General features: G+C 44.1%; 1 protein-coding gene across 1 annotated transcript in view; it reads right to left on the bottom strand.

Moving 5' to 3' along the window:
* The window catches only part of myrf (myelin regulatory factor), a 39,102-nt gene extending 31,670 nt beyond the window's left edge, over positions 1-7,432 (bottom strand). Inside the window, exons 1-2 of the mRNA XM_007887442.2 lie at positions 7,313-7,432; positions 1,685-1,747 (exon numbers count right to left, since the gene is read on the bottom strand). Of these exons, the coding sequence (XP_007885633.2) occupies positions 1,685-1,747; positions 7,313-7,358 (109 nt within the window). The 5' untranslated portion in view covers positions 7,359-7,432. The remainder of the gene's footprint in view (positions 1-1,684; positions 1,748-7,312) is intronic.
* Positions 7,433-12,370: the final 4,938 nt, after the last annotated feature.

Below are 12,370 nucleotides of genomic sequence, written 5' to 3'. Positions count from 1 at the left end.
ACGTCCTTCAGATGTGAAAGGCACAATATCAAATGATAAGATTATTATTATATGATAAGATTTTAAATGGGACTAAGCAGGGGAATAGGATTATAATAATAATAAACCTTGCATTTGATACAGCACTTTTTCACGTCTTTGAGACGTCTCAAAGCACTTCACAGAATATACTGTAAAGTGAATTGACTGTACATTTTGTGGGAGAAATTAGACTTTAGTGGGCAGCGAGCACCAGCACTATTCAATGTGACTGTCTGTATCTTTGATTAGAAGTCCAGCCTCTGCAGCACTCCTTCAGTCACCTTATCAGTGGTACAAGCCACATCTGAACAAACAAAGGCTTTGACTAACTGACTGATAAAGGACAGAGAACGGTTTCATTCGCTGCAGATATGACATTATGCAGTGTTAATCTTTAATAAGCTCGTCAGTTCCTGCTAGCACTCTGCGCTGGGCCACACTGAGCTGCTCCTGTCTATCAGGCATTGGGATCTGTTACCACACTCTCCTCGGCACTCACCACAACACTACACGTGGTGAGGCCGGACTCGCTCTGTCTGTCCATCTAGTAAACCACAGTGAAGGACGTCAGTACAGCAAGCAAATATTCCCACCAACCCAATCTACAGCAAGGCTTAAAGAGTAATGCTCCCTCTACACTGTCCGTCCACACTCTCAAGTCAGCGCCAAGATGGGTTAGAGACAGAGTGAAGCTTTCTGTACACAGTTCGTCCACAACAAAAACACTCCCAGGTCTCTAATAACCATTGCATTTGATATAGCGCCTCATCACGTCCTCGAGAGCATCACAGCACATCACAGAATATACTGTAAAGTGAATTGACTGTGTATTTTGGGAGCAAAACTTGGCAGCCAATTGCGCACAGCAGTGTCCCACAAACAGTCATGGGTTGAATGACAAATAATTATTTCAAACATTTTTTTTTAAAAAACGGATTATTACTCCCAGAAAAGCGATCCGCCAATCGACTGACAACCAGGTTCCTACTTGCTGCCAGATAAACAGAAGCATGTGGAGTAAGGAAACTTGCCTAACATTTTGCCCTGCCGGGGAATCGAACCCAGGTCTAGTAAATATGTCATTCACCTCCAGACTGTTTGCGGTCGGTGCTGTGCACAATACGCTGTCGTCTTAAGCACTCTGAGGCGCTACCATGCGTGAGGGGTCCCATATAAATGCAAGTTGTTGTTAGTGTTGTTTTTCTGTAGAAATACATAGTCACTACAATTGATCGTAATCAGTTGGAGACTTTCACAAGATCTAGCATAACTATCAGAAGTTGCCAGAGGTTCAAACATAAGACGCACCTTAAACATAATGATCTGAAGACCAGAGGCTGCGAATCACATCTGGATACAGCTTGTAACACCAGCTTACCTTACAGTTCAAGATGGGACACAATTCTGGAAAATTATTAAATTCAATCTTAATTTCAGGCTGAATTTAATGACTTTCCCCAATTTGACATTGTCTTGAAAATAGGGAATCCTTTCCTATCCAGATTCTCGTGCTAAGTCACACAAGGAGCAGGTTAAGAAAGGTCGCAATCTTTACCTCCCATGTGTAAGTGTGTGACGCTCAGCTCCATCTGGCTCAGTGGAGAGAGAGCTGGAGGAACAGTAGTGCAGGATAGACAGCGAAGAGTAGGGTTGAGTTGCTGACCTGTGTTGTATTGCCTGAAGGGACCTTCTGCGTACGTCATTCTGGAGTGAGCTACCTCTTGCTCTGTGTGCAAGTGAGAAGAAACGGTAAAGAAAAACAAACATTCATCTGTGTTTGGAATTCAAAGGGATTACATCCTTCCTCCCTCCCCCCCCACTCCCCAGTTGAACAAGAGGACATGGATTTAAAGTTGAAAGGGGCAATTTCAGGACAGACCCCAGGAAGTTTTTTTTAAACCTATAGGGTAATTAACTACTGGGACTGGGTTGCCAGAAAGGATGGTTGTGGCCAGGACACTGGGACTCGTATAAAAACACAAATGGTAGGTGGGCAGAATGGATGGGGCGGAGAGATCAGAAGGGCCCTCTTCATCTGAGTGACCTTGTGACTGCCCCTCGTTAATGTCGCTCGAGTGCCCATTGAGTGGAGACAAAGAACTGTCTGAACTTAATCCCTGACAGCCGAGCTGAGACGGAGATAGGTGCACCTGCCCTCGGCTCAATTGCCCACTCATCAGCAGGACTCGGAAGGGGAGACCAGAAATTGGGGGCAAGGAGTCATCCCACTCAGCTCCTGTTAACCCTGCAAGCCAAAGCCCTAATGGGTAGGGTGGTCCTAGCTGGAAAAGCAACGGGAAAGCTTGCCAGACAGTGCAGGAGGAGGGGGAGAGTGAGAGAGGCCAGCGTCAAACCACCAGAATCAGGAAATATTTGAGCAGAGAAGGAGGCTATTCAGCCCATCTGCACTCCGCTGTCCCCCTCACTCACTTTTAGATTTCTCCTTTTCAAATATTTCTCTAATCCCCTTTAAAAGCTCTCAGACTAGGCTCCTACCAGTGTGTCTGTGATATTCCACCTCCTAACAGCCCTGCCTGTACAATAAACATCTCCCAACCCTGTGGCTTTAGTGATGATCTTAACCCAGTGATCTGCAGTGACTGACTCACCGAGCAGCAAAATTAGTTTCTCTCTATTTATCTTACAAATAAAAATAGAATTATTTTCAATGAATGTCTCTGTTGGGTCTCCTCTGTTACAGTGACAATATGGCACCAGTTTAAGATTATCAGTGGATTCAATAGGGTGAATGTTTGGGCTGTTTCCACTTGTGGTGAATCTGAAACCAGAGGGTATAACTATAAGATAGTCAGTAACAGAGCTACTGGAGAGGTTAGGAGGAACATCTTAATACAGAGGCTGATGAGAATGTGCAACTCACTGCTGGAAGCCGTAGTTAAAGCAAATAGTATTCAGTGTGTTTGGCAAAAAAGTTGATTCAGACATAAGGGAGAAGAGAATAGAGGGGTGTAGGAGAGGGGAATGGAACAGTGTAGAAGAGGGGAACAGAGGGGGTAGGAGAGGGGAATGGAGCGGTGGGGTCTCCTGAGGCTGGAGCCCTGCTCACACCTCCTATCACCCACCATTAATGTCACCATCAGTCAAAGACGAAAATATTTCAGATCATTCTGAGAAAAGGTGAACAGATGAAACTCATCAACATCAGGTGTTGAACTGTAAGGGGTCAGGGCTCAGAATGTACAGTATAGCCAGGAAACTGCTATTTCACACTGTGTGTAACTGGTTTATCTAATTATCACTGTGTGCAGCTATTACATAAAGTCACATAGAGTGATACAGCATGGAAACAGGTCATTAAACCCAACTAGTCCGATCCAGTGTTTAACCTGCACACAAGCACCTACCCCTCCTGTTCCCCTGCTCTTATATAGGCGTCAAGCTTCCTCTTGTATTGATGCTATTTGCATCAACCATGTTTTCACCAGCCTCTGCCTGAAGGTGTTCCTCCTAAACTCTGTAAGATGTTACTAATTGGCCTATATTTACACCCATCTAGTTACAGACTCACCAGCAAGTGGAGACAACCTATCAATATCCACCTTATCAAATCCTTTCCTAATGATAACCCTCTCGATCAGGTTCCCTCCCAATCCTCTCAGCTCCAGAGAAACTGTGAGCTGGTCACTCTGTCCTGACATTGCAGCCATTCAGGCTGGGATCAACACTGCCAATCTACACCAATCTACACTCTCTCTCATGCTATAATAATGCTATCATGTCTTTCCTATAACCAGAAGTGTACACAGGATTCCAAATGTGGTCTAATCAAAGTTTTATATACATTTATCATCACTTCCCTACTTCTTAAACTCTATTCCTTTGGTGACAGAGTGTAGGATTCTATTTGCATTCTTTATGACTGTGTCCACCGGTGCTGTTACATTTAAAGTCCTGTGAACCTGAATTTCCAGGGGCCTCTGTTCCTCCATCAAGCCCAGGTTCCCACCATCCGGGGAATACTCAGCTTCCTTATTCCTACTAAAGTGGATCACTTCGTATTTCCCGATATTAAACTTCATCTGCTACCTGTCCGTCCAATCTTCAAGCCTCTTTAGGTCTTTTGCATCATTTTACAATCCTCCCCCCCCCCCCCAATCTGATGTCATCACTGTGTACAGAAATTTGGTACCAACACCAAACTTCCGATGTCTAAATCCAAATCATTTCTGAACATGGTGAACAGTAGCGTTCCCTGTACAGATCTCTGACCACTACCTATTTCTTGCCAGTCTGCGAAGCTACCTTTTACTCCTATTCTTAGCTTTCTATTCTCCAGCTATCTCTCGATCCATTCTGCTTCTTCTCCCTGGACTCCACATGCCCTGGTTTAGTCAGAAGTCTGTTATGCGACATCTTATCAAAGGTCTTCTGGTTGTCCATGTACACCACATCCACTGCATTTCCCTTGTTTACTTTATCTGTTAAGGTTGGTGAGGCATGATCTTCCTTTCATTAATCTATCTGGCTACTTTTGATGACAGTCTCCTCCTCGACACACCTGGTTATTCTGCTTTCTTGTTTACACTCCAATAGGCTCCCCACCACAATCGTGATGCTAACTGGCCTCTAGTTTGCTGGAGAACTCAATCTCACTGTCTAAATATGGGTCTAACATTTGCCACCCTCCAGTTCTCTGGCACAATTCCTTTCTCTACTGAGTTCCTAAACATATATCCTGGAGCCTCAGTGATGTCCTCCCTAGCTTCTCTAAGGATCTTTTTTGCCTGGATCTGGTCATCTTTAAATTGGGCTAATTTATCAAGAACCCCCTTCCTCCCAATCGTAGTTGCTGTGATTTCATTCCCTGAACCATGTATTATGCCTATATTTTCTGTCAGTCTTTTTAGTGAAAACTGAGATAAAGCATTTGTCTAGTATTTCAGTGGTTTATCGTCTCCAGTGAGCTACCCTACTTCATCCCAGTGGTTCTATTCCTGTCTTAGCTATTCTCTGATTACTAACATCCCTCTGGAACACCTTGCCAGTTTTTTTTTAACATTGGTAATATTTTCTCTTTGTAATTCCACCAGTTTATACATTTAATGCTGTGTGTAACTAGTGTATACAGTTCACGCCATCTGTGGGAAGGTGCCAGCCTGGCAGTTGGTAACGTTCTCTTGGTCACCATGTTGTGGATTCAAGTCCCATATTGGGAATTTAAGTCAACATTCAGTGAGGCAGTGGGGGGAGCGCTTCATTGTTGGATGTGTCATCTTGAGATAAGATGCTGAACCAAGGTCTAGTCTGTCTATTTGGGTAGATTTTGAGGCTCATGTAACACTTCCATAAAAGAGAAGGGAGTTTCTCCCGGTGACCTGGACAACAATCCCGCAGGTTAAATTGATCGTTCACTTCATTGCTGTTTGTCAGACTTTGCTGTTTGTAAATTGATTACTCCCCTTGACTACAATACACAATTACTTTACCTGTAAATCACTTTGAAACGTTTCATCATTTTGATGCATTCATTGTTTATAAATGTAACACTGTGGTCTGACTAGTTTATGGATTTAAATAATAAAATAATCGTTTCGTTTGATATAGTGCCTTACCACATCGTCAAAATGTCTTAAAGCGCTTCTCGAGATTTACTGTCAAATATAGTGATTGCGTATTTTGTGGGTGAACACGACAGCTAGTTTGCGCACAGCAATATCCCATAAACAGCCATGGAGTGATCGACTAATTTAATTTGGAGGATTGTTGGCTAGGGCACAGGGAGGAACTCCCTTCTCATTTCCAAAAAGTATTATGGGATCTTCAATGTCCAACTGAACAGGCAGACAGGACCTCAGTTTAATATTTTCCCATGAAGGATGGCAGCTTTGATAAATGCAGCACTCCCCCAGTATTGCACTGGAATCTCACCTTAGACCGTGAGCTCAAAGTTGTGGATCGGAATACACAACCTTCTGACTGGGAGGTGAGAGAGCTACCGCCTGAGGCAGGCTGCCACCATTAACACTGTGTGTAGCCGTTTTCTGTAGATAACACTGCGTCTACCAAGTGTCCACCAAGTTTGCTTTAACATTGGGAAAAACGATGGCACGCAACTGAGCGGCCAGTGACTGCACATCACACCTCAAATCTTATTCACAAAGTAATTCCACAAAAGAAAGCGGATGGGATGGTGGTGTGGGCTCTATTCTATCTCGCTATATTGCAAGGGAACCTCACCTTACAGCAGTGAGGTTAACAGTGAGAGCCTCTGAGGGGTGGAAAGGGATTAGGAGTGTGTGGGAGGCAGGGAACTGAGTCATATGCTAGCTCGGTACCAGCCACCTACAGCAACCAACACTTTTTCAAAGCAGATTAATTTGACGGCGGTGAGGTGGGGGTGGGCTGGTGATAAATATTTGGAAAAAGGTTCTCGACCTGGATTCCTACTAAAAGGATCAAATTCACAATTGACGACAAGGAGGAGCAAAACATGGCGAATAAAGTAAAATGCAAAATCATGTTATTTCTGCAGAAAGGTGAAATAGCTCATTGCGGCACAATGTCAAGCATCATTTAAGAGTTATAAAGTTGTGATTCGTGGTTTAATTTTTTTTGTAAAATTACACAAATAAATAGTTATTAAAAAAAACACAGTAAGTATAATATTTTGTTTGGTTCAATCTCATCCCAACCCATAACCCCCTCTCCCCCCCCACACACACACACCATCCTATAATTTTTGTGTCTATAAAATGAAAGTCCACCTTGTAAAATTCCAATCAGTTGTAATAACAAAACAGTTTGGTGTTAAAAAAAGAACTAAACAAACGTTTTAGGGATTGATTTGTGTTTTCCCCCCATCTGATACTCACAGCAAAAAACGAGATACTGAACAAAACGAAGTAAAAACTAAGATCCCAACATTAAAAAAACATAACGTAAGAAATAAATAATCCCAACGCAAATACAAGAGGATAATCAAAACTTGCAGGAAAACAAAATAATTCGTATAAATATATGTATGTACATGTGGATATCATTTTTTAAGAATTCAATAAACTTGATCTAAAGCGATTTGACCAAATCAAAGAAAGGTAACAAATAACAAGGAATATTAAAGCCCTGAGCAGAGTGTTAAAGGCAGTGGGAGTCTAAGGTGAGAAGTTATATCTCACTCTCTTTATCCTGCAGATCTTAGCTATTTATTTTATGGGGGTGGGGGGTGTATGAGGAAGGGGTGGTGGGGGGGGTGGGGGTGGTCTTTTTTTCTCTCTCTAACGGATCTGAGTCTCCCACAAATAACAGAGAGGGTCACTGTCCAGGTTCTTACCTTCAAAGAAGCGCTGCAGTGCTTCTGTCTCATCCACCACTTCCATTGCTCTCAGTTAGTGCCACCTTCCAGACACACACAGCCATGCAACGTGGACCTCCTCTCCTCTCCCACTTGCCAGACCCTCAGGACATCAGGAGAAGCCCCCACTCTCCCCCACCACCACCCCCTCACCCTCACCCCACCCCAGACACACAGCACTTGAAGTTGGGGGTAAGGGTGAGAGGGGGATTGGGGGGTGGGGAGGGGAAGGGGGTGGGGGGGGGGAAGAGACGAGTTTCCAATAATCCACAGCTTTGCCACCTTCCCCAGTCTCACCTGGAGAAATCTTTCACCAGCAATTACTTAACACTCTGGTCAATCTCACACCCAAGACAAACCCATACATGTCAAATTTCTTGGTTTAAATCTCTTTCTTTCTTTTTCTCTCTCTCTCTCTTTCTTTCTCCCCCTCCTCCTCCTCTTCTTTTGCTTAAATTTTTTTTTCTTTCTCTTTTTCTTGACTTTTATCTTATTTTTAAAAAGATCCTTCGCTGAAGGGAGCTGCGAAGAGAGAAGGCAGTGAATCCCATTCTCTGTGTGTGTGTGTCTCTCTCTCTCACTCACTCACTCACACTCTGCTACCCTCCACTGGCTAATGAATGTGAGGCCAGCTCCTGCACATGATGTCACTCAACCTCTTGGGTTTATCACTGATTCTGTGATTTTAGTCAAGTGTGTGGTGTGCTATTTTATATATTTGTATTAAAGTGTTTGTATTAACGAGTCCGTCACGATGAAACGAGGGTTATCTTTCAAAGCGCCATACGGTTTACATTTATACGGCGGCTTTCGCGGCAGGAGGCAGTCTCCAAGCGCCTCGCGTAAGGAGCCGAGGGCAGGGTGGGGGAGGGAAAATGTAACTCAAAGAGGTAATAACACTAATAATCAATGAATATCGCTTGATGCCTCAAAGCGCTTCACGGGATATACTGTGATACAAATACTGTGTCTTTTTGTGGTTGAACGCAATTTTGTTTAGGGGATTTATTCGCCAGGAAACCGAGAGAGAGAAACTCCCTTCTGCGTTGTAAGATGGACCTAGAAAAAGAGGAAGAAGGGAGCAAGTTGTAGGGACTCCGGGATGCGGTTCCAGAAATGGAATTAGATAAATAGAATATCCTCTCCTCAAAGCATCCACACAATCTGCGGATTCCTGTAGTGGTTAGAGCACTCGTCTCGCAAGTGAGAGACCTGGGTTTGATTCTCAGCAGGGCAAGACCTTGGCCAAGTTTCCTTACTCCTCACGCCTGATAATAATCCTTCAAGAAAAAGAAACAATAATAAAATTGGTTACTTCAATCCACGACTGTTTGTGGGACACTGCTGTGCGCAAATGTCTTCCGCGTTTCGCCCACAAATATACAGTCAGTTCATTTTACAGTATATTCTGTGAAGCGCTTTGAGACATCAAGAAGACGTGAAAAGTATATCAAATGCAAGGATTATTATTATTGGCTTCTACTCCTATTACATCACATCACATAAGTGTAGTGACTGTGTATTTTGTGGATGAACGTAGCAGTCAATTTGCAGACAGCAGTGTCCCACAAACAGCCATGAAGTGAATGACTACTTTTATCTGGGGGAATGTTGGCCAAGCCACCCGGAGAGAGAAATTCCCTTCTCTTGAACTCTACCTGTTCAGGTAGAGATTAAAGATCCTATGACATGATTCAAAAAGAGAAGGGAGTTTCTCTCCCAGTATCTTGGCCAATAAATCCCTGAATAAAACTGGTTGTTTGCTCCATGGCTATTTGTGGATCACTGCTTTGCCCACAAAATACACAGTCACTACACTTTAAAGTATATCCTGTGAAGCGCTTTGAGTCTTCTGGACGATGTGATAAGGCGCTATATTAAATGCAAGGATGATTATTATTACCCATCAAACAATCCAACTCAATCATAACACAGAGTTCTACATCAAACACTCCTCGGTCAGTTACAGGTTATGCAACCTCTTTCAGGTGTGATATTAACCCAACATTGTCTCGCTGTCCTTGCTGGCAATCCTCCATATAAAGTGGGTCAATCACTCTATAGCTGTTTGTAAGACACCACAAGTTGTCTGCCCACAGTCACTACACTTCAGAGCAAGTGTTTGATTGCTCTGATGTTATTGATGCCGGATCCAAATAAAAATAATCCTTTCGTTTGGTACAACACCTTTCACGTCAGGAGGATGTCTCAAAGTGCTTCACCGTAAAGTAAATTAGTCAAACGATTATTATTAATACACTCTGCTGGTGTAAGGCTGACTTTGCTGGTGTAAAGCAAGCTCTCTGATGAGGTAATGCTTGTTCTCCAGCATCGTAGAGTTTGTACTATACAAACCTCTCTCTCCCCGCCACCCCAACCCCCCCACCCCTCACAAACACGTCAACACTTTAACACATTACTCTGATTCCAACACAAACCTGCAAAGTCACAACACCTCAGAGTTCATATCACAAAAACAGCCGAGAGAATAAGTCATTTCACAAGACACCAGAATGTATGATAAGCCCTATCTTAGCTTTGGCTCCAACAACAGGAAACTCAATAAAAATACAGTTTCTGTAAATAAACTGCCACAAATCGGGATTCACTGCCAAAACATTAGCACGGCACTCAGGGGGGTTTAGGGAAGGCTGTGTCGTCAAAGGCTCCATCCTTCAGATATAAAACAAGATACAGGTGGACCCTGCTACACAATTCAAAAAGGGAAGGGAATTTCACCTGATGTCCTGATCAACATCCCCGAAACATACCGGGTCATTGACCTGTTATCTGCGATGAATGATGCATGGTAACTATGTAATATTTGATATTAACAGCGACATATCAATTCAATAGTGATATTAGCAGTGACACATGTATATGGTCTGAAATTAAAATGGCATCTCTATGCAGTCTGATATTAATAGTGATATAATATTAAACAGCCACCTCCGCTCCCTTTTCCTTGAGACCAAAATCAAGGGGATCCGCTCGGCTGCCTCTGCCCTTCCAACTGCAGCCCCTACCTATCCCTCCTTCCACACCTTCGACTTTGTCGTTGTCTCCACGAACAGCTTCGCCTCCAGCCCCCGCACCGTCTCGTGCAGCGTTCCTCAGGGCTCTGTCCTTGGTCTTCTCCTCTTCAACATCTACATACTTAATCTTGGTGACATCATCCGCAGATATGGGGTCAACATCCACGCGGATGCGGATGACACCCAACTTTATCGCTCTGTCTCCACCCTCAACTCCAGGACCACTGCTTGTCCTGAGGGAATGTATGTCAGACATCAAGTCTTGAAAGCGAGATAACTGTCTCCAATTGAACGTCAACAAGACTGAGGCCCTCCTGATTGGTTCCTGTCAGTGCCTCTTTTTTGGGGGTGTCAGTCAGGAAACCCATCCCTATGCTTAAGAGTATCCAAACCAAGCTGAGATTTCCATGCATCGCACATTAACATGGAAATCCCAGAGATAGATTGTTGGAATGGAATGTGGATTCTCTCCCTGGAGGGACACATCCTGCTTATCTAATTCCAGAAAGTATTAGGTGCAGGTTGTCAAGAGCCAAGGCTTGGGGACCCCAGAGTGTGCGTTGGGGTAACTGCTGGAGTCTAACCAGCTAAAACCGCACAGTTTGCCATTGCTATTGCTGTTTGGTAAGGTTTCCCGCTGCTTGTCCAGCTAGGACCACCCTACCCAGGTTTACTGGGTTAACAGGAGCTGAGTTGGATGATTCCTGCCCACAATGACTGGTCTGCCCTTCTACGTCCTGCCGATGAGCCAGGCTGGGCTGTGCTGTCAACAGCAGTGTCCTGGAATACTGCAGATCAGGCTGGTTCGGGAACCAGACTAGAGACCATCACAGAGGGCTGGCTCGATTACGACATTCCTTTGCCAAGCATGTCACCTTGGAGCCAGTTCAGCTCCAAGGAGACCCCACTTAAGTTCAAAATACCTACGTGGGGTTTTAACACACCACACTGCTGTAACTGAGATGTTTCATGACGATCTTGCTTGCCTAGAGATTGATTCCAATTCCATTCACTGTCTCTTATTAACCTTGGTCACGTTACTGGCAGAGTTAGGAGGTCCTCATGTGCACATAGTTAGAGAGTGATCCTACACACTGCCTCTAGGGTGTGGCTTCTAGAGTGAGAGGCTGAGAAATACCCAGGTCTTCAGGGTAGAAAGGGGAAAAACCTGGGTCTGGAAATAAAGTGAGAGAAACAGAGGTGTTGAGGGTGGAAGTTGGAGAGAGAAAGTGAGAGAGAGATCAGTCTCAGGATGATAGAGGGGGATTTAAGGTCTCATACACTCAAAGGTCTAGTCAGCATTCAGGAGTTGACTCTGAACTCCATTTCCCCCTCACCCCACCGTGGACCCTCAGGCCAATTTGAGGATCGCTCCTAATACAATTCCGATACGACACGTTGACAGGAGTGCTCCTGCCCCTTTAACATAACCACATGGGTGCGAGGACAAAGGGTGCTGCTGTGCTGACACAGTGCTCATTGTTGGTGGAAGCACAATGTGAGTACACACAGCGAGCCCTAGTCTCAGCCTCAACACTTGCCCAATCACAAGCCAATAGCAATAGGTTTATTATGTGCCCGAATCCAGCTGCGATGCTGGAGCTCCTACAGTGAGTCCCGAACAATGAGCCTATATTATTATTGTTCACCAGCTAGATGGCTTCACTCGCTCAGCCTCAGTGCCTCTGCCATATCATTGAGATCTTTGTTGTGATGTGATGATGCTCACGAAGTCCTCTCCCTAGGTTTGGTCAGGCTCAGTGTCCAGTCTCTCTCTCTCTGTACCCAGGTGAAAATGGGCCAATTCAATCACCTGAGCTCCTGTAGTAGTAATAATAATAATAATCTTTGCATTTGATATAGCGCCTTATCATGTCTTTGAGACGTCTCAAGACACTTCACACAATACACTGTAAAGTAAATTGACTGTACATTTTGTGGATGAACCATGGCAGTCAATTGCGCTCAAATAGTTGTAGATTGAGTGACCAACTATTATTTT

This window comes from Callorhinchus milii, unplaced genomic scaffold (assembly GCF_018977255.1).
Source record: "Callorhinchus milii isolate IMCB2004 unplaced genomic scaffold, IMCB_Cmil_1.0 Scaffold17, whole genome shotgun sequence".
NCBI lineage: Eukaryota > Metazoa > Chordata > Chondrichthyes > Chimaeriformes > Callorhinchidae > Callorhinchus > Callorhinchus milii.
Note: the sequence above shows the minus strand (reverse complement) of the source record. Positions and strands in the feature narration are given on the sequence as shown.